The sequence below is a fragment of the Plectropomus leopardus genome, chromosome 21 (genome assembly GCF_026936395.1).
Source record: "Plectropomus leopardus strain MGB_pleo_1.0 chromosome 21, ASM2693639v1, whole genome shotgun sequence".
In the NCBI taxonomy this organism is placed as follows: Eukaryota; Metazoa; Chordata; class Actinopteri; order Perciformes; family Serranidae; genus Plectropomus; species Plectropomus leopardus.
In genome coordinates, this window is record NC_142196.1 from 2,709,357 (window position 1) to 2,732,870 (window position 23,514).

The 23,514-nt window shown below is 39.0% G+C and overlaps 1 protein-coding gene across 1 annotated transcript in view; it reads left to right on the top strand.

Moving 5' to 3' along the window:
• Positions 1 to 23,514, top strand: part of reck (reversion-inducing-cysteine-rich protein with kazal motifs) — an 89,319-nt gene that overhangs the window by 34,850 nt on the left and 30,955 nt on the right. Inside the window, exons 5-16 of the mRNA XM_042510269.2 lie at positions 733 to 818; positions 948 to 995; positions 1,169 to 1,202; positions 2,422 to 2,619; positions 3,888 to 4,152; positions 4,261 to 4,434; positions 9,480 to 9,692; positions 10,668 to 10,804; positions 12,523 to 12,666; positions 12,770 to 12,958; positions 22,060 to 22,182; positions 23,241 to 23,412. Coding sequence (XP_042366203.2) covers positions 733 to 818; positions 948 to 995; positions 1,169 to 1,202; positions 2,422 to 2,619; positions 3,888 to 4,152; positions 4,261 to 4,434; positions 9,480 to 9,692; positions 10,668 to 10,804; positions 12,523 to 12,666; positions 12,770 to 12,958; positions 22,060 to 22,182; positions 23,241 to 23,412 — 1,783 coding nt within the window. The remainder of the gene's footprint in view (positions 1 to 732; positions 819 to 947; positions 996 to 1,168; positions 1,203 to 2,421; positions 2,620 to 3,887; positions 4,153 to 4,260; positions 4,435 to 9,479; positions 9,693 to 10,667; positions 10,805 to 12,522; positions 12,667 to 12,769; positions 12,959 to 22,059; positions 22,183 to 23,240; positions 23,413 to 23,514) is intronic.

Here is a 23,514-nt window from a genome sequence, read left to right on the forward strand (position 1 = left end):
TGTTTTTTTATTTAAATGTTTATTTTAATTCATTTGTTTATTAAAACTCACATCATAAAGTATGACCTTTTGTCACTCTGAACAATGATGGAGCTTTAGCAGCGTGAACTTCTTCTTAGCAGCATATAAAACAGAAACAGCTCCTTATAAAAAATTGAATGTAGTGTTGTAGTTACAACATGTGCAAACAAAAGAAACATTTCTGTTTCTGAGATGCTAGAGAAATGTCCTTGTTTTTTAAATTTTTGAATGTATGAAAACTAACATAATTTGGACTTTTTTTTTTTTTTTTCACAAAGCAGGAATTACGAGTGGTTGAAATGGGCTCGTTAGAGTCTGCGTAAAGCAATATCAGTGATTTCTTTACAAACATATGATACATGACATGAAATACTTCTGTCTTTCTGGCTGAATCAGCTCCCCGGTTAGCCGGTGGTTAGTGCTCATTGCTGTACCTGTGTGCTTTTGGTGCTAACATTAGCTGCTGTTAGCTGCTCAATAAAAGGCTGTGCACCGGCTCTCGTTCTCTGGTTTACCAAATATAAAATACTTGTTTAAAAAAACTTTTTACCAAAATTAATTTAAATCTACCAAGCCTTTTTTGCACCATGACCACCATATTAGCAGTAGATAACACATAAATCAAGGTTTTGATCAAGATTTTACAAATAAAACAGTCTCCATGAAATAGATACACGTAACATATTTTTGTGGTGTTTGATTTATCTTCAGGAGTATCCAGGAAGTCAGACGGCTGGGTGGGGCTGGGTTGCTGTGAGCTGGCTATCTCAGCTGAGTGTCGCAGGGAATGCAGACAGGTGAGGTCTTGTGAATACAGGATGTCCAACTTTATTTAGGAATAACTGTTCTAACATTCTCAGACCTTTATGTCCACCAATGCTGTTTGCTCTTTGGTTTTCAAGATTTAATTTCCATTTTCCTTACAGGCATCGTCTAAAAATGATATAACAAAAGTATGCAAAAAAGTCACAGAGGTAAGTCCGAGAAGAATTCAGAAACTTCATGTTAATTGGTTTCAAGTAGTACGTTTTGATAATTCATAAATGAGCATGACGTGTAGAAAGCCACTGAAACAGAGCTTTAGAGCGCGTTTTTGTTTTATACCGTGTTATAATCTATCACCACAGCTTTGCTTTTCTCCTTCCAGAACTCGCTCTACAGCTGCATCTCCAAAAATGAAAGTAAGTTGTTACTCGCACACACATACACACACTCACACACACACACATACACAAGATAAACAGTGAAGACGCCAACAACTGCAAACACAGATCTCAAATCTTCTTCCAGCCAATAAATACATAAACCCATCAAACACACCGCTATCTTACTGGACCAATAGACGGGCTTGTTTGTGTTCTTTCTCTGTTTCTCTTTCTGTAAATACACAACACACACACACACAGAGAAGAGGCCTGGAAGGATGTGAGGTCAGTAACTTCCTGTGGAGAAGTCTGTTGTTTTTCTGATCACATCTGAGTGTTTATCTGCCGGAGGGTTACCGCAGTGAAATCAACCTGCAGAACAGAAGAACAGTACAAGAATCCAAGCAGAGCTCAAACATCAGTCCAAATTAGTCACACTGAGTTTGAAAGAGCGACTGAACAAGTAACAGAAATGAAAAAGAAGCAACCACCTTGACATTTTCAACAGCCTCCATGCTGCTCTCTACTGTTTACTAACATGTTTCCTGGCACATACATGACATCTAACATGACATACCAGACAACAAAACAAAACAAAACAAACTGACTAAATAAATAAATAAACACACACAAGAGCCTATTGTCTATTTTTAGCAGGAAAACCATATTTACAGGCTAAATTTCAATTAATAGCCTGGGCTATTATTTGTTTGAATCAGTGAATCAACAGGGTAATATTTGGGACAGGTGTCTAAATGAGATGGGCTTTTAATTCTATTCACATAAAACTGTTGCTCAGCAAAGATGGGAATTACCATCATTTAGTATGAATAGTTTAAAGGACATTTAAAAATGTTGAGATATATATTGTGTATCGCAATATAGCCTTAAAATATTGCAGTATTATTAAATATTTATCAAAGCCATATTTCCCAGCCCTAATTCAAGTACACTTGAAGTAGACTTAAAGAATCTTAGTCGTCTGAGGGTCTTCAGTTCGTATCTCTGACTTTCAGGGAGCAGCCCTAGATGGTTACTCAAGTTTTACATTTTGGAAAATTTTGGAAGTGACCCTTTTCCTCTCTTGCCACTTTCTTGCAGTGGTATCGATCTTATATTCCAACTCTGTGTGAATACTTTTTTTTTCCAAGCTGTCAAAACTATTCCTTTAAGCAGATGCTATTTGTAGTTTTCTTAACAATACTCACATTAAGTCAGTCTGTGTTTTTAAGTATGTATGTGTGTGTTCCTTCAGTGGGCTCAACATGCTGCAGCTATGCGGGGCGTCACACCACATGCAGGGAGTACTGCCAGGCCATCTTCAGGACAGACTCGACCCCCACTGTGTCCCAGATCAACGCTGTCAAAGAGTACTGTCAGAGTCACAGCACTCAGCTGCTCGGCTGCGTCACCAACTTCACCAAGTCTTACCCCATACGCAGCCCTATAGACAGTGAGTCCATCCACACCTCACACACACACTGACACACCAGCACTGCAGGCATCACTCACACAAGCTCAGTTTTTAAGTTTTAGTGACTGTAAAACAATAGTAGGAACAAAACATACAGAATACGTTAAAGAGCAACTACATTTACTCCCCATTGTCACCCTGACAGTCAGCACATTAGTAACCTGGACCGTTTGGTGCATTTACGTGCTTTTCGTTCTTCTTTTTTTGATCAATCTGTCTGTGTTCATGCATATGGCATAATTTGGCGAGATTGTGTATTGTTGTTTAATCTTGGAATTTCCAGCTCAGCTCCTACAATAAGTCTAACACACACTGTGTAGACTACTACAGACTGTGAAATGCAAAAAAATGCTCAATTAAAACCCATTCAAACTGACATTTTTGATCCCATTGCCATGAAAGTATAAAACGTGCATTGTATTATTTCTGGGTGTCATTCTGGGCTTTTGACTTGGAATTTATATTTAGGACTGATGTTGGTTAAAAAAATTAACTCAATTTAAAAAAAGAGAATCAGATTAATGTACAATATTTTTTAATTGCGTGATTTTGAAAAGCACTTTTTCTGTGCAGAGTATTTTACACTGCTCAAAAAAATATGTATAAAAACCAGTGTTGCTGCTAATCATTGATATATCCAAGGCTGTAAAAAAATAAAAAATAAAGTAATCTGTTTAGCATGTATTATATTGAAAATCTAAAAACATGGTGGCTTTGTGACAAAAACCTGGCATTTAAAGGTTTACAACTCAAAAAGTTAGTTAAATTAGGAAATCATATTAATGTATAATATTTTTCATAGCCTGATTGAGAAAAGCGCATTTTGTGCTTAGAGTGATATGAGTGTGTGTAATATTAAAGCGGGGCCTAAGGGTTAACATCTCATTGCAAAGTATAACACAAAGGGTAATGACATGGAAATGTGGTAACATCCTGAACTGCATCATGAAAAAATTGTCCCATGTTATAAAAATGACAAAACAAGTACCAATATTTTCCATCACACTGGCCATTTACTGATCATACCAAGGAATATGTAAGGCTTCATCCTTAAGTAAGTGTAAAAAAAATGTTAGGGAGCAGAAGAGAACTACACTCTTAACAGATTATTATGTTAAACATGGAAGTGAGAGTGGGTAACATGGATGTTGCATGTCTATGGCACCACATGTCATTTTCTGCAGTCATATTTACATAATAATTTACATTTTCCAGCACTTGTCAATCCATTTGTCTCTCCCATCCAGGTCTGTACTGCTGTGACCGAGCAGAGGCCACGCACTGCCAGGTGGCATGTCGGCGGATCCTCCGCACCATGAGCACGGAGCACGAGATCATGGAGGGTCTGATCGAGGAGTGCGGCTCCCAGCCTCTCCCTCAGGAGCCCATGTGGCAGTGCTTTCTAGGCAGCGCCCACCCTCCCTCCCCACCTGAAGAGGAGACCCCCCACCCCGCCAAGATGGACTGTGCCAAGCTGCACTGCTGCTCCAAGGCCAACACGTCCCTCTGCAGGTACGGCATGCTGCTCGGGGGTACTGAGCTATTTCTTGTTGTGAAGCAGAGTACAGGTTGAGGTGAAATGTGTTATTCTAACCCAGCGTTTGTGCTGTGCTCTGAAAGGGACATGTGTCAGGAGATCAGCACTAACTGGGGCAGCCAGACTTGGCAGGACTTTGACCAGCTCTGTGAGTACAACCCGGTGGAGACGGAGCTCATCAACTGCCTGGCTGATGTCAGAGAGCCCTGTCAGCTGGGCTGCAAGGACCTCACCTACTGCACCAACTTCAACAACAGGTCAGACTGCACCACACTCAGCGGGGCTCAACTCATGGGAGGTTTTCATGGTGCAATATACAAGCTTTACAGCGCTTTGCTTTAAAATTTAGTTCAACTAGTCTCATTACTTAGATGGGAATTCCTAACTCCACTGCCTGTAGGACTTGACCTCAAACTCAAAATTACTGAAACTCACTTCGGATGATGTACACTTATTTTAACACACTTCATCTGGCTGCTCATGTCTTTGCAGTGTTTTCATTTCAATACTTCAAATAGTCTGCATCCCCCACACAATATTACATGTGCAACAAATTAACCTTTTGAAACATGGATCGACTTGACTTTTTTGTGCTGTGTTCACACATGGTTTACAAGTATTTAAACGTTTGTGAGCAGTTCATTTGATTTCTTTGGGAAAAAAAAGGCAACAAGCAACTGGACGAGAAATTTTCAGAAAATTGCAAGAAATGTGTAGATTTTGAAAATTATATTTAAAAAAAAGAATAAAAAAGCTCGGTAAAAATGTATAAAAAATTATATTTATAATTGTTGTCAACATATATTTACAATTACAAATAACAATAATCAGTTGTTGTTTTTTTAATCTTTTTTCAAGTTTTTTTTTTTTTTTACTTTTTTGTGCTAATTTTCAGGTAATTGACCTTTCTACTAATTTCTTGTCATTTCACCTTGAGTTGCTCATTACCTTTCCCTCAAAGGAAGTCAAGCCAATTTGCTTAGATTTTAAAAAGTTAAACTTTAAATCATTTAAAACTGTCATACAACAAAGTAAGCACACCTAGAGTTGCTTTAGAAAATGTTGCCTTTCGTATTTTTTATCAGCGTATCATCAGACCGCGCCTCTGAACATCTGTGTGAAAATGCATCATTTAACAGCTGAAGGAAAGAAAGAGGCTGAGAGGGAAAACAAGAGACATTGTTATAATGAACCCGGAGTGACCCTGGAGTTATCAGGACCACAGCATGTTTTACACACTGTCTACAGATGGGGCCAAAGGCCAAATGGAACGGCTTCAAAGGCTGCACTGGGAAGTCACACTTACACACACACATCAAAACAAACCCAAATATACTTCACATATCCACGCAGCGGTCTGCAGGTCACCTGGTGAGTGAAGCAACCACGAAAGCTTGCAGTCATCTGATACTGTGCAGCGTTCTGAGAAACCACGGCTGGCTTTTACACCAGCGATGAGACAGGAGTTTGTTGTTACACATGAAATATAATTTAGATCAGGGTATCAAATCTAATTTCAATAGAAATCATTTAAAAATATGACTTTATAGTTTGTTGAAACACTCAGTTATAGTTCTACCAATACATTCCTGCAGCTGCTGAATATGTTAACCCTTTGACACCTAGATGGACATATTTTTTTATTTGAATATTTTAAACTTGAGGAGAAGAAAACAACCTAAAACACTTACTAAACCTAAACATTTACTAAAAAAAAAAGTCACCTTCTTATGGTGAGATCCACTCCTAACTACACTGCTACACAAACAGCATTTCAATGCTCCTTTGCTACTTTCACATATTTAAGTAGGCAATATAAATGCATTTGGTGCAAAATTGTCCCCTTTCTATGCAAATGACAGCAGGAGCACAAAAAACCTTCCAGTAGCTTTGCAGAGTGCATTGTGGGTGTTACATGCTGCTTGCAAAACTATAAATAGTAACTTAAAAGTAAAGTGATTTACAATGAAAGACAAAAATAGATATTTAGACATTTACTACTGTGGACGGGCTGCTACAGCACCGGATGTCTCTATGAGGGTATACAAAGGCAGAGCAGTGCTTTGAGCGAAATAAAAAATGCTACTTTTGGACAACTTGAAATTTGGGCTTAACTTGTGATATAAAAGCTTTATTCCTTTACATTTTTCAAAAAGAAAAGAAAAGAAAAGATTATTCTGTCAAAGTTTGATTGAAAGTTTTGTTGAAATGGCACTTGGATTATATCCTTAGCATTCTGTTATTACTCACAAAGACAATATTTGGACACGTTGTGGTTTCAGATCATGATTGCACAGAGCTCATGCTGTGGCATTGTGGGATTTGAAGTTCAGGCAGACAAACTGTGTGTGCGGCTCTTTGATGGGCTCTCCAGGGGAGCCTTGTACAGCCCTCTGCCTCCCTGAGGGGTTCAAACACTGCACTGTATAGCCAGGAGCAGCATGAAGACAAACACTTGTCTGGAGGTAGTGGTTCACTGTGTGTGTCTCTGTGTGTCTCAGCAGGTGGAAGACACACAAAAGTGTCTGAACCTTAAATTAGAAACAAATTCCTAAATCCATCCTGCCAACCTGATGAGCAGCATTGTGTCCAAAACTGGGTGCTTTTTAGTCACAAAACACCTCACTGATGCCTAAAGAGACTCACTTAGTTCATTCATTCATTTTTCAATGTTTAAAGGCTAAGTTTGGTATTCTTTTGAACCTGGACACTGTTTCGCATGTTATTATGTCTAAGTGACGAAAGGGAACGGCAAGATTTTAAACTGGTCCTGTGTTGCAAGAAACTGCTGCAGCCCACAGCAGTAAAACAGGCTGCAATGTAACCACTCTCAGTGTCGGTATACCTCCTCTAAATGTGCTTGTTTTTGCCCTGACTGGCTCAGATTGTTATTATAAGTGTCTGACAGCATAAAAAAAGAATAGACTGTTTTGTTATGCAAGTAAGATCCCTTTTTGTTTAACCAGAAACAGCCAAAAATCACCATCACAAAACTCACCAGACTACATTTAACTGAACAGCAATTTTATCCTCTTTAACCACACTTCATTAAAAATCAATACAAACAAAATAAAACTTACATCTTGGTTAAGAGCACCCAGTAGGTTAGTGGGTCGTGCAGGTGTCCCATGTACAAAGGCAGTGTCCTTGACACAGCGGCTGCAGGTTTGCCTCCAGCCCTTTGCTGCATAGATAGGCACCTCGTTGGCTGCTCTAAGCTCGCCACAATGCGTCTGGGCAGGCGCTACATTGGGCCATGCGAGATCCATGAGTAATATATAAACTTTTGTCGATATAGGTATGCTACACACATTAATAGCTTGGCAAGATTCTCTTCAAGTCAGTCATTCAGTTCATTTTACTGAAACCATGAGCACCAGAGAGGACAATAATACCAGCATAGCAAATAAGAAAGAGATGAGATTGTAGACTGTATTTTGTAAGATTTTATTTCCATCTTTGCTGAGCAACAGCTTAGTGTTAAAGGAAATAAAAGCCTGTAGACGTCTGTCCCAAATATAAGCCTATTGAGCTCAGGGATTTAACCCTTTAATACCTTGATGGACATCAGTTTCCTTGTGCTGCGTTCAGGCGTCTTTCAAAAGCTATTTGACCCTTCGAGACCAGAGCAAATTGATCTTAAAAACATGGGGGAAAAGGCAAGGACCGTCTGGGCATGAAATGTCCCACAAGTTGCAAGAAATGAGTAGAATGATTTAAAAAAGCAAACAAAAAATAAACCTTAAAATGGTCTAAAAAAAAGAAGGGATGACTCTGAAAAGAATAAAACTATATTTCGAATTCTAATAATTTTATATTTAAACAAATATTACAGAACACAATAATATATAATAAAGTAAAAAACATATAGATAAGTATTTTAAAACATACCAGAAAGCCTGCAGCATTTGTGGCGAAAGAGAACAATCAGACCAAGCATGGTTAAATTCTCGACTCTCCTCTGACTCTTTCACCCTGAGAGACCAGCCAACATTACTGAGCAGTTTTGATGTTGTGTACCTATGACGCACATTTTAGCTGATGAAAAGTGAAACAGGTTGCAGATGTAAACTGTGAAAACAAATGTTCCTGCACAATAAAGGCTTTACTCTTTCCATCCAAAGAGTAATGCAGGGCATTGCAACAATGTCATAGCTTTACGTTAACAGCAGATGTGATGTTAGTTGTGATTTATTAGCAAAGAAGTTTGGAGTGCTGAGCTGGAAATGAATTAAAAGGAAGGAAAACACAACAAAATGGAGTGTGAAGTTGTGATCAGTGGGTTTGTTCTTCTCAACCTGAAAAATGTCTCCTTTGTTCTCTGTAGTTATTTTTAAAGAAGATGAGTCCTGATTGTGTGTGCTGCAGCAGCCGTGATTAAACTGCTGGGACTGACACTCTCCACCAGTATGCGGGTTTCCATTACAGATTTGTGCGAAACTTAAGGAATATTTTCAAAATGTCGATAAAATGAAATTGGGAGACGACTACGTTTCCAGTGAGTGATGTTCTGTGACTTGTCCTCTGGTGATAGCATTCCAAGAAGCATGGTGATGGATGTTCAAAACATAAGCAGCTTTATTTCTATTACAGTTACCACACTAGCCGTCATTATTTCCAACCCAAGGCCACGTAGGCATGTTAGTTATTCAATGCAATAACAGCTCTTGTAGCGCCTGCTGCATCATGCCCGAGGGAGCCTGTTCCTACCGACTAGCACATAGCCATAGCATCATGTGACCTAGAAAAGCCAAAAAAATATTAGGGTTAATGAAAACTGACCTCCTGAGCTCAGGAGGACAGAGATTCAGCTCAGCTGCTTGCAATAACAATCATCTGATTGCCACATTTAGTTTAGGTTTCAGAGGAAAACCACTGGTGACCAAGTTAAGAATGCAGGGTTACACACACACACACACACACACACACACACACACACACACACACACACACACACACACACACACACACACACACACACACGTCCGTTAAAGATAAACAAAGCATCCACTCATCAGGAGCAAATGGAATGATGGAACCACACCCAGAACTGTAACCTTCTCCCTTTAAACCACCAATTAGCTGACTCACTTGAGACCAAACCCACCAATCAGACATCAAACACACTTCCTGGTGCAGTGGGAGAGGAAAACAACCCTCACATTATCCACAGAGACTCCCTCTAAGCACTTTTATTTAGCCCCCTGCATTGTTAAACACTTTAATATCAAAAACTACCTAATTTTTCAGCATTATTTCACTTTGGGTTCTTGTGAAATCACCTCTGTCTGTCCCTCCTCAGGCCGACAGAGCTGTTCCGCAGCTGTAACGTCCAGTCAGACCAGGGCGCCATGAACGACATTAAGCTGTGGTCCAACGGGACAATCAAGATGCCGTTCATGAACATCCCTGTGCTGGACATCAGGAAGTGCCTGCCGGACATGTGGAAGGCTGTGGCCTGCTCGCTGCAGATCAAACCCTGCCACAGCAAGTCCAGAGGGAGCGTCATATGCAAGTATGTCCACTACCATCCTGTGACCACTTACTGCCCATATTAAACACTACCAGGGTGAATGACCAGAAGCAATAATGGGGAGGAAAATTAAAGTTAGCCTATATCTTTTTTTTTTTTTTTAAATAAGTGAATTCAAAAGGGCAACACAAGCCTAACCAAACCAAGCGCTTCCCATCAGCCGGAGTAAAGTCTCTCATTTTACAACTGAACAGTTTGACTACAGATACTACAGGATATAGTGACAGTTTCAGGAAATTATAAAACGTTATTATTATTATTATTGTTGTTGGATGTACTGGTAGAACAGTTTTCTAAAATCTAGATTAAAACTAGCATCAAGACAACTGTCAACATTTAAGACGGATTTTATGGACGTATACTCACTTCATGATAATAACTGGTAATCATTTGTCTTCCATGTAACTTTTGTGGTTGACATTTGTCTTGGCACAACCTTTTTTTTTTCCTCACAAAAACACGAGGTGAATTCTGCTTCTCCTCACTGATTATCTTCCTCCTCTGTGGAGCAGTCACCACCGAGTGATGAGAGCAGAATACATGAGTCTGACATCTGATGGACAGGGAGAGGCCCTGCCCTGCTCTCAGGATCTGCTGTGTCATGTCTGCACTGTGTGTGTGTGTGTGTGTGTGTGTGTGTGTGTGTGTGTGTGTGTGTGTGTGTGTGTGTGTGTGTGCGCGCGCGCACCCCTCAGGCTATACATTTTGTTCAGCCATTTGTCAGATTCAAGCCTCCTCTCAGGTTTTAAAGCCCCACTTGTCTTGAATGACATTACAGCATCACACACCCAGCTCCAGGCTGTGTGTGTTGGCAGAGTCTCTCACTCTGCTCTCAGTCCAGCTGACGGTCCGCCTGTATCTGCAAAATCCAAGTTACACACAACCACTTTCTGCTGATTGCGTCTTATATATTTGTCTCAAGTGGTGTCAGAGTGTTTGTCTCTTATCTGTCCTCAGGTCAGACTGTGTGGACATCCTTACCCAGTGTGGAGACAGGAAACGCTTCCATGAAGGACAAACTCCAGAAAGGATCTGTGAGCTGCTGTCACCCATTGATGACCCTGAACGCTGCATCCCTCTCCACAGATACCTCAGTGAGTCAGCACTGAAATGTTGGCTCAGTTAGAAATGAAAATAGCAATCAGATGTAGTGCTGTTAAAGGAAAGAAACATTTTAAAACCTCCAAATTCCAAGTAAGATTCTGAAAATCATACTGGCTTCAGTCCTTTAAAGGCTATCTCTGCCAAATCTGCAAGTAAATGTGTTTGTGGCCACCAGGGGGCAGGAGAGGACAGAAACTGACAGACACTGACAACATTATCTTCTCATCAAGCTGATTTGACTTTTATTTTACAAAACACTTGGCTATTTATACATTTAGCAGAAACAGCAGCAGTTCAGTTCAAAGTGCTTTATTAGCACATAAGCTCCAAGGACAAATGTTTTTTTAACAATAGAAATACAATCATTATTCTTTAAATATGCAATGGTGTTTTTAAGGTGCAATAATTCTTTATATCACTGTCTGAACTGCAATATTTGGTGCAATATTTCAACCACAGCATTTCTCTGTGCAGTTATTCTTATGTGCAATATTCTTCCAGCTCTTGCATATAGGCAATATTTAACATGTGACACATACTGTATATATTGTATATATTCTTATTGGTATTTGTACTCAGGTATACATCTTGTTCTCTGTAACATTGCACACATATTTATATTTTTATGTTTTTAACTTACGTACAAGTTTAATACATTGCATTTTAGCTTAAGTTTTATATTTAACACACTTTAGACACTCAGCACATCATCCATATTATAACTTAGATATTAACATACTAGTGCTAATTGTCTATACCTGTATTTCTTTACATTTATATTTTTACACACTTTAAATACTCAGCATATTGTATATCCTGTTATTTTTTATATATTCACATACTGCTTTTACTGTGTTTCTCTTTTACATTTCTATATAGTTGTGCTTGCACTTATTATTTGCTATAATTTTCTATGCTGGCATCAGAGCGACTGAAACAAACCACAATTTCCCCCCGGGAAACAATAAAGTATTTCTGATTCTGATTCAAACAATGTGTATCAATTAACAGTGAAAAACAAAAATAAATGAGAGAGAAATAATCCAGTAGAGGGGCTGGTATGGGTTGTGGTTGTGTGTGTACATCTAAAGACTTTTTTTGTTTTTTTACAATAAAAAATAATATACTCTTTTAAGACAAAATCATAGATATCAATTGCAAACAAGCAAACAAATTCAAAAAACAAAACCCATGAAGTACAGCTGAGTAATAAATGTGACAGTAGAGCATGAGCTGTGTGGAGATGAACTGTTATGTGTTGTTGTGCTGATTGTCCTTTCAGCTGTGACATATGTGCTGTAATATCTTGCTGCTTCTGTGGTGCTGATACTCAGTCACCAACATTATCAGCTCCTCCTGTCTACTGTCTGATTCTGTAATGCCAGCTACTATATTGCCCTGACAGTGGTGTTATGATTTAAAGGTGATTTAAAAATAAATTGATCAGTTGAAATATTTCTAACATTACTGGGGGACAGCTCTGTCTTACAGCTGTACTATCTTAGATTTCACCCAAAACACTACGTAAGGGCTTTTTTTCTTTGGAATGGGCTTTTATTTTGGAACCTCTTCAATACAATGACATTCAATTGACATATCGGCATTGTCACCAACATAAAATACTGTCATTTGCCTGACAATCATTTTTAATGTTGTTTCCATATCCACCCCTCACCTACCCCCCTGCCCCTTCACACACTCCCTCCAGCCCCCAGCTCCCTCGGCAACAACATCGTAGAGGAGGTCATCCATCCATGCAACCCCAACCCCTGCCCCAGCAACCACCTCTGTCAGGTCAACAGGAAGGGCTGCCTTGATGAACTCAACTGTCAGCCATACCTTTGTGTACCAGGTACCACCACATACTGTTACACCTCAGCAGCTTCACTGTTTCTGAAGCATGGCGCTCATGAGTCTGTGTGAATGTGTGTGTGTGTGTGTTTGATTGTTTTCAGGCTGTAAACTGGGCGAGGCCTCAGAGTTTCTGGTGCAGCAGGACGCCCGTATCCAGGTGCCCACTCGCACTGGTCCTGCTGGGTGCTACGAGGTGTGCAGCTGTGGTCCCAGCGGGCGTCTGGAGAACTGTGTGGAGATGCCCTGTGTGGACACCAACAAGCCGTGCATCGTGGGAGGACAGAGGAAGAGTAAGAGCAACCCGATGTCAATCTAAAAGTCCAAACAGTTTCCACTGATGCAGATAGACTGCAACAGAAGTCTGCATATGTTTTACAGCAGGGATACTCAATTTGCTTTGCTTTGGGGTTACTTCTGCAAAATGACTGGGGGCCAGCGGCCAGTTGCATACAGGTCTGTTATTTTTGGACGTTTCTCAGATTTCTAGGAGTTTAGTATACTTCTAGGATTTCAGGACATTTCTAGGATTTCAGGATATTTCTTGGATGTAAGCATATTTCCAGGATTTTAGCACATTTCTATGATTTTAGGGCTTTCTAGAATTTTAGGACATTTCTAGGATTTAAACAACATGTTTCTAAGATTTAGGACATTTCTAGGGTTTTAGGACATCTTTCAGATTTTAGGATGTTTGTAGGCTTTTAGGACATTTCTAGTGTAAGACATTTCTAGGGTTGTTGGATATTTTTCTAGGATTTTGGGACGTTTCTAGGATTTAACAGCATTTGTTGGAGCAAAGGGCCAAGGTGAGCTAGTAAACGCTACAGGACATTTTATTTCTGTGATTTTAAAACCTTTCTTGGATTTCAAGACATTAGGATCTTAGCTAGGACCTCTGTTAGGGGTGTGGAAGATCCTCCACTGGCACTTTTATTGCTCAACAAGCTCTGTGTTGATGCTGTTTTATCCACTCTGGCACTTTATATATCCCAAAAGTACAAAGCCAGTTCTCAGTGAGTATCATTTTATTTTTATTGTCAATTACAAAATTGTTTGGTGGACCAGCCAGGACCATATTGGAGGCCAGATTTGGCCTGCAGGCCTTAAGTTGATTTGCTGTACACGCTTATTATTGTCTAGCAGCACACAGTGCTGAGATGAAAGTGTTCAAATCCGAAGTATTTAATCCATTAGCTAAATCTCCTGGTTGTTGTGAGGGGGAAAGCAGATGAAAAGGTTATGCCACCACTGGCGAAATGACGTCCCTGGACGATATTCATGGATGAAGTCATTAAATTCATCACTTCCTGTGGAGAGGATAATTACATTTAAATGAGTATGATTAATTTACAGCATCTCTGTTAGAGCAGCAGGGCACCGTTCTCTGCATGCTACATAGTTTTATTAAAGATTAACACCGCCCCGTCACATTTCTTTGTTCACATTAAAGGGATACTTGGTGCCAACGCCCAAATCTCCCTGCTCATCTCCCAGCAAAAAAAATCTGCTGGATGATACAGATTGTACTTCTGCTTTTCTATGCCCACCACAGCAGACAACAAAGAGTATTGAAGCAGATCAAGAGAGAGACCCGCCTCTCTCTGTCTCTCAAACGTAGACCAAACTCTGATCAAACAGTAAAACTAAGTTGTGCTGATGAAAAATACAGCAACATTATGTTACTGCACTGCCTTGTGCTCAGCTAAAATGTTTATAGAAACATATTTTAGTTTGGCTGTAATATGAGAATTTGTAAACAGAGAGTGGGGGCCATACTGTTTCATGTATTGTAAAAATGAAGAAAAAACTGAGATAAAACATTGCCTATTTCTGTTTGAGAAGCCTATTTTAGTTTACTGTTTAAACTTTAATATGAGCAAATGTCAGTAGCAGGCCACCATTATTTTCGGACTGAGCTAAAACTTTATTGCATTACGTCAGCCCCCAGCAGGAGCGTTTATTAAGGCGCAGTGCATTCTGGTAGTTGTAGGTTTTCAACTGCTTGAACAAAAGCAAATGTCACAGTCCCTTTTCTGTTTTCTTTCCCTGTTTAATAAGGATGTAAACAGGAAGTTATTTAAAGTTCTATTTTAAAACACAAACACACACATATACACACAACTTACAGTTAAAATTACAAAATATACATATTACCATACCAATCAATCTTTAGACAAAAAATAAGGAGGATTAGGAAACCACAGAAAGTGTGGTCTTGGCTCTTCCCCCCACGTTTTTCACCTTCAGGTGACTTTCAAAAAAAAAAAATAATAAGTACAATTCAATAGCATTTTTATTTTAAGTAATTTTAATTTTACTGAATACAGAATAAGCACCACTAGTGATGCTGTTGTAGATTTTTCCCCTCTCTGAAATGTTGCCCGTTTGGCTCCCAGATCATATAACAATCCTGTATGTTTTTGCTGCAGCCGTCACTTTTTGTTTCTCCAACTATGATTGTGTTGGCTTGATTTGGTGCACAACTTTAAATACAATAACCATGAACTTCAGTGGCCATTGCTATGGAGCGAAATACAGTCAGACATACGAATCAAGAATTTGGGACAAATTCAAAATGTGTCATCAATGCAGTTGAGAACAAAGCATGATGCCATGAATGCTAAATTCATAATCAACCTAGAAACTGATGTCCTTTGAACAGCAGTCTTTTTTAATAGTGAAGTCTTTAGCCGATGCCCAGAATTATAGTTAATGATTACTAAGTGGATTGGTGAGAAGACAGGAGTCAGTTCATCCCTGAACTCTCACACACTCATTATTGTCAGTGTTGCACTGAGAAGAGAAGATGCATTAGCTTAAGATGTTGTATCAACAGGTGGCAGGTTTCCATTAACCCTCAAACGGCGCAAATTGAAACTGGGAATATAAAATATGTTCAATGGAAAAAACTTTTGAAAAAACTTCTATTTAACTCAAAAAGGTTTTTATGCTCACATAAAGTGGTATTTAAATTGATTCAAAAAAGCCATATTTTGCAAAACTGCTATGGCTTTTCTAGGTCACGTGATGCTATGACTATGTGCTTGTCAGTTCAAAAGTTGAGCGGATCATCCAGAAGTTTTGAATCCACAATTCCTCTGTGAAATTGTGGACTCTCACCTCCCAGGAATCCCTCGTACGTGGCTGTTTCCACATATAAGGAGCTTGCGTTTCCATTATGGCTCCATAACATGCCTACGTGGCCTTGGATTGAAAATAATGAAGGCTAGTGTGGTGGCTGCAACAGAAAAAACCTGCTAAGCTGCTAAATAAACTGCCAGTTGTGAAAATGGTGTTTTGATAATTACATTGACTCTAAACCACCTTTTAATTCAGTTTTAAAGTCTCTATGTGTCACAGAGATGAGGAAATACAAACAAGACTGTTTTACTCAAACATCCCTGCTTCTGTTTCAAAATAAAAGTCCTCTGACATCATCTCTGTTGACAGAATCCCATCAGTTGTTGAAAAAAGGCATTTTATTTTGAAATATTTGCAGGACTGTGTTGTTGACAATGCAGGAGCTGCACAACTTCATAAATGAGTGGAATTTGTGCTTATAAATATGAATAGTTTTTTTAAAATACTTTCACAGCAAAAAAAGTGATGTATCCAATTTCTTTAGACTAATTAAAAAAAATCCCTTAACAGCCCCAGTTTTATTCCTTAAAGGGGGTGCACTACAGACTTGCAGAACAGATAATTCTGCAGGAAAGCCGATAGCCAGTTTCTTCCGTACTCACACATAGGAACTCATCACGTATTGGATTATACTTGTCTTTTTTCATATTCATCATTTCGTTTACATTGCACTGCAACTCATTTTATCATGCATTGCCATCATTTTCTATCCTGCCACTAGGGGGGGCACCAAAGTCAAAAACTCTCAAAGTCATCAAACAGCGACTTTAACCATTTCTAATTAGTCAGCATTCATTTAGCCATTCCATTTAATGATAGATCTTTGTCCCTGTTTACAAAGACAAACGCACGTCACTCCTGTCTCCTTCAGCAGCCCACAGAGTTTATTGCTCCTCTAGCTTTGTGCTTTTGTGTTTGTCTTCTCCTGCACTTCTAAAGAGGGGTGAGCCAGTCTGCTCTTATTGAAGACAGATGTTTGGTTTGATTGGACACACGCTGTTGTGTTGTGTGGAGCCAAACTCCTTTCAAAAGTCTGGAAATTAAATGTTCCCGTTGCCTAACAGCAAGGATAAAGACATCACTTACCTTTTCAGAATCCTCCAGAGTGCATCTTTTCATCGCAGGAAGTTTAAATTTCAAAAAGCAGTTAAGAGCAGTTCACTTGTTCGAAGCAGGTGAGAGAGTTCGTGATTAAAAGGGAGCCAAGAAATATAAATGCTGTGTCTGTATCTAATCCTCTTAGATCAATCTTTTAAAGTGATTGCTTGACCGTCATCTCATTGAGAAATTTTTGCTTTAAGTGCTGTGAAGCTTTCTGTACCATATTCCATCAAGACATCATAGCATGTGGTAGCAGAGACTGAGAAACAACAAGGGAAGTGCAGCTTGGTGGAGGAGGTGTGTTTTCCATTTTTGGAACTGGTCTGTACATTAAGATTATGTTGAAAAATATATACCGTTTGGTTAATGATTGCACCGCAGTGTCGGAGCACCGAGAGTACTCTGGCATCAGAACATCAGTAGCATTGAAAGCGAAACTCAACCGTTCAGTTTACTCAGTCTAAAGGTTTGCATTCACTCACAACAGTTGTGAACGGATAAACAATTTGATTATCTACCTTGCGACTCACAAACTGCTGCCAAGGAAGAAAAGAAAAGAAAGAAAATCTCCTCCCCCAACTCTGAAATGCTGCCGGTAGAGATGTATCATAAGGAGCATGAAGGTCTGTGTAGAGCAAACAGGAGAGGCAGTGGATGGATGGATTTCATGCAGGAGTCTGATGTACACGTCATACTTAATGTCATGTTGCCAAATCCTAATCATCTGTGCCAGCTTGTGTGTTTGTCGATCTACCCTTGTGGTTGCCATGCGCTTGTGTTGCCGAAACATAACCATGTGCAGTCTCACCATGTGCTTGTGTTGACGTCACGGTCGCGGCATACCAGAACGTTAACAGCAGAAAACAGCTGCTCTGTGTGTTAGCACACAGGCTTGCACACACATGTGTGAAAACCACTCTCCCTGACTCTATTTTGTGAAGCTCTGTGCACCTCCAACCTGTTTTCAGAGCAACAGCAAGCAGCTCCTTAGGTTGGATCAGGGCTCGATAGGCTCCCTGAATGTTGTTGTTGGTGGGACAGTATTTTCAGCAGTATCTGCCAGAGTTGAAAGAATCCCTATATGTTCAGAAGAGGTGTCATGTCTTCTCCTCATAGCTGGAGCGTAGGGCAATGACTGTTATGACTGTTCCCTTCCCTTGCATAGCAAATTGCAGCTTCTTCGCTCCAGCGATTTGTTTGTGGCCTGTAGATGTAGAACAAAAAGATACAGTACACTGTACAGGTGTAGCTACTGCTACAGGAAAGCTAGCACTAAATGATGTACTTGGCAGTTTAGGCTTTGGTGTGTGTGTGTGTGTGTGTGTGTGTGTGTGTGTGTGTGTGTGTGTGTGTGTGTGTGTGTGTGTGTGTGCACGTAACTGTAAAAGCAGTTTATCAGGACCTTCCAAAGAGTTTGATACCATTTCTGGTACTGCGATGATACTAGTTTAAATACATTTTGTTTAAATGTCATTTCAGTCAGAATCACTGTGATATATTGTTTCGGAATGCTGAATCTTCCATCTGCACAAAAAATGCACCCTTTGTTACTGATAAAGAAACCTTGAAACTTTTGTTCCGATTCTTTTGTCAAACTACCAGTTATCACATTGCTGAAAGATATCAGGCTGAACTGACATGAGCTAGCTGATGCTCCTTCCACAGTTAGAGGTTGGATTTGTTCATTTTTGGATGAAGTGAACTGAGTGCTGCTCATTTGATGCTACTTATCAGTCAGAAGTTATGACTGGTTGGCATGGCTCTATAGAAAATGATTTTACTGCAAGTGCTCAATTTAAGGCTTAAGAATCACCTTGGAGCAGTGGTTCAACATTTTGTTTAATTTACTTGCTGGCATTTCCTTTTATTGTCTCCCTGCTTGCGAGAGCCGTGGCCGGAGGCGTTATGTTTTCAATATTTTAAGAACACCTAGAGGGTATGTCCTTAAATTCAGCATAAAGTCCCACTTTGACTCAAGAATGAACTGATCAGAATTTGGTGGTCAAAGCTCACTCTGACCTCTTCCATCTCGTTCTCGTGGACAACATATCTCAAGAAGGCATTTAGGGAATTCCTTTACATTTGGTACAAACTGCAACTTGGAGTCAACAATAAACTGATTAGATTTTGGTCAAAGGTCAAGGTCACCATGACTATGCATGCATGTCATTCTCATGAATGTGAATTCTAAAGAAGGCCTTGAGAGAATCCTTCAAATGTAATTTTAGTTTTCTTGTTGGTTTTGAGAGGCTATGCATCCTGACTAATCTGGAAAAAGTTCTAAACAGTGAACACAGTATGTTATGCCATTTCAGCAACAGTTTTTTGGAACGCCTCAAGGAAATCACATTACATCTGGCACAAACATTCACTAGGATTCATGGATGATCTGATTTGATTTTGGTGGTCCAAGGTCAAGGTCACTGTGACTCACTTACTTCATAAAACGATGAAGTGATGACATTTTAAATTCAAAGGTCAGTTTCACTGTGATATCATAATGTTTGTTAGCCATTACTCAACATCATATCTCATGAACAGAAGGGGAGACATTTGGTCAGAAACTGAATTGTTGACACTAATCTTGAAACTGTGCTGATTGTGGAGATCTTCTGTGCTGTCAGGTTGAAGATGTGTGTGAAGCATCCGTGTTTTAGAATTTATAGCTTCTTTGCAGCAACATTTGTGTTTGAAGTATTGTCTTTTGTCATGGCTATGTGAGTCTGGACAGACATGGATGCACACTGTAACTGACTGATAAAAGCATACAAGAGTATGTTGTCAGGATAGATATAAATCTTAATCTTTATGTGTGCTCAGTACAACAGCCAGGACTTATGTAGCTTAGCATGAAGACTATAAGCAGGAGGAAACACACCTGAAAACACGTGGAAAGCTGTGGGGAAAATGTTGATTCTCTGTCTGAGTGGGGCTTTGGTTGCCTTTAACCCCTCAATTTCAATAAGCGTGACAAAAGCTCTTTAATGTTTATCAGCAGCTACTCTGACAAAACTGAATTATAGAACATCCACAGATATGAAAACAACAGGTACATGAGCACGTAGCACTTTCATTTATTTTGAATATTTAAACATCTCTATTGTTCACTAGCAATTAAAGTGTTGTGTGTGTGTGTGTGTGTGTGTGTGTGTGTGTGTGTGTGTAGAGCTTTTGAGACACAGCCCTTATTCATTAAACATTCCATTAGCTTTATGCATTTATTTGTTTCCCTCTTAATTAGCTATTGCCCATTTTCATTTAAAACACACAAACCCTATGAAGTCATCTAAATGAAAAGTAAGAGTTTGAAAAAGTTAACTTTCCCTGCTGGAACATTAGTAATAAATGCGAGGTTAGTGCAAATGTTCCTGAGGCATATTCAGAATTTTAAATGGATGAATTTTTAATGTAATAGAAAAGAAGTAGAGCCAGCGGGGCAGTAATAGTTCTAATAAATCATTGCTCTCATGAAGGAACTAGTAGATGTGTCATATTCATACTAATATCCAACTCTATCACTCAGGAAATGAGTCACTCCTCTGAACACAAACTAACTTCAGCACTACCCCCAAGGCTGCACCCCATCACACAACACTGGACCCTCATAACCATCTCTAGCACTATCAATCAAGCCAATCAGTGCAAAATGACAACAAGTGTAGGGAGCATGTTTTTTGTTTGTTTCTTTTTAATTTATTTATTTTTAATCTAATCTTTATTTAACCAAGTTGGTCCTATTGCGATTAAGAATCTCTTTTTTTTTCCTTTTTTAAATAATTATTTGAATAATATTTTTCTATTTATTTATTGTATTTTTTTTATTTTTTGGTAATTTACAAAAGAGTGGCGTCTGTACTAGTTATTTGTATGCACTAACCATATTCATGCTGCATTTGTATATTTATCAACAGTTTTGATGTTTGTGTGCAGGTGCATCTCAAAAAATTAGAATGCTGTGAAAAAGGTCAAATTTCTTCATAATTTCATTCAAAAAGGTGAACTTTCATATATTGTATATTCATTACACGTAACTCAAAATATTTCTAGCCTTGTTTTTGTTTTAATTTTGAAGATTATGTTTGAGTTGTTTTTTTGTTTTGTTTTGTTTTTTTTTACATTTTTCTAGCTGTAAGCCATTTTATTAAAATTAAAACAGAAAAATGCTTTAACATTTTGGCTTATGTAATGAGTCTAGATTATATTAAAATGTCACTCACTCTTAAATAACTAATGGAAATTCTTGAACTTCCTCACAATATTCTAATTTTTTTTAAGATGCACCTGTATATTTGCTGGCAACCTCTGCAAATTTACTCCTCTTAATGAAATGCTTAAACTAAGAATCTCTTTTATAGGGAGACTTAACAGAGACAGTCAGCTGTGAAAACACAAAGTTGCAGACAGAGACACAAAGGGTGGCAAAATACAGTTTATAAACACTAAAATTTGCATTAAAAGAGAACTTTCTATGGGTCAAAAGAGAGCTTTCACAGAATCAGTTGTGCAGGCAGGCAGACTTACAACATCTACAACCTATAATATCTGCCTCCAAGTCTCTCAGTTTAGATTTAAAAACATTTAGAGACACCAGCTCCTTGAGTTTCATGTTATTTTGCAACAAATTTGAGGCTGAGGGTACAGAACACCCAGAAGCCCCTTTCCCAATCTCTGTACAAGAGTTCAGGACGGAGAGCATGAAGAGTTTCTGAGAATGCAGTGAGAACTGTCCAGCACTTTTCTGTGTAATGAAAACACAGAGGTATTGTGGGAGCAGACCAAGAATTGCCTTATATATAAAGGTGTACCAGAGTAAGAGCCTGCGGGTCACCAGAGAGGGACATCCTACCTGCAAGCACAACTCACAGTGGTGAGTCACAGCTGTCCAATTTACAATGGACCTCAAGGACACATGGTGAGCTGTATCTACCATGTGGAGACACTGAGCAGAGGCATGCACGTACAAAAGATCACTGTTGTCCAACACAGGCGAAAAAGCTCCAGCAACAAGACATTTATTTTTACATTAAGAGAAAAGCACACCAACAATGTATTTTGTAATTTAAGCTATTAGATCCTCAGCATACTGTAACATTTTGTTGATGTGTTCTTGTGTGTTGTCTCTGTGTTGTTTTGCTGTTGATACCACCAGGCCACGGGACGTCCTTCAGGGTCGACTGCCACACCTGCTCCTGCTTCGCCGGTGACACCATCTGCTCAACCAGAGAATGTCTCGGCATCGACAGTTCCAACGAGGAGCGCAGACACTTTACCGGTCTGTCTCTGTGTGTGTTTGTTTGTCAAATGCCCCGTTTTATTGTCCACACACACAGTGTCCATGTGAGTGTGCAGTGATGAAACAAACTCTGCTTGAACAGAGCCGCTCTCTCTCACCTATAGCATTCAGCAGCATTGAATCATTCAGCAGCTTTATTCACTGAAACACTGAATCATCAACATTAATCTTAAATCATACTGATTACTTCAGACAGCAACATAAAAGACAACCGAGTGTCATTAATGTTCACATTACATACACAGCACTTGATAATCTTGTGTTAATTCACCTTTTTCTAAATGTCCATGTAAAAGTACTAATACCCCTAATAAAGTAAAGCCAAAGCCAAATAATAAGTACCCAACTCTGGAAAATCAAAAAAAAAGGGGAGAAAAAAAAGTTGTTGTTTTTGTCCAAGAAAATGACTTAAGTGTTTATTAAAATAATTGCCAAATTACCTAAGCCAGAAACAATAAAAAAAACCCTCAAAGCTATTTAAAAAAAGAAAATGACTTATATGTATTAAAATACAAAACCAAAGTACCTAATTCATAAAAATAAAGAAAACAACCAAAAAAATTCAAACTCTTAAAAAAAAAGAAAATAACTTAAATTTAGATTAAAATAGTTGCCAAAGCACACAGTGTAAATGACATCATGTTTTGTACACTTTTCTTGTGTTTTTTTTTTAATGCAAAAACCTTGATTTGCAAAGTAACTAAAGCTTTCAGATAAATGTCGTGAAGTAAAAAGTACAATATTTCCGTCTGAAATGTAATGGTGTAAAATTAGAAAGTGTGAAGTAAAGAAAAGTGAAGAAAAGTATCTGGAACTTGTACTTAAATACAGTTCTCTAGTAAATGTACTAAGTTCCATTCCACCACTGGTCCTGTGTGTACTATTAATTCATTTCGGCTGATTTGTTGCTGCTTCCTCTCTAATTTTCAGAGGATTTTAGATGAATGTAGTCAGATGTCTTCATTCCATCACAATACATGCCTTTAATACTTTCCTGCTTCATACTATAGCTGTTATCCCCCGCTGTCCTCCTCCAGGCCTCCCCTGTAGCTGTCCAGACCGCTTTGTCCCTGTGTGTGCGTCTAACGGGCGAACCTACCCCAGCGCCTGTGTGGCTCGCTGTATGGGTTTCAAGGACCATCAATTTGTCTTCGGCCGCTGCCGCCTGTCCAACCCCTGCATCAGCAAGCCCTGCCAGAGAAACCAGAGGTAGGTTCAGCTGCTGCTGACACGGAGCACCAACTCAGCAACAGTAAGGGACTGTTCTTAATTTATCAGAGGAGAGAGGTGGGCGTGACTTTGTTTTTATGT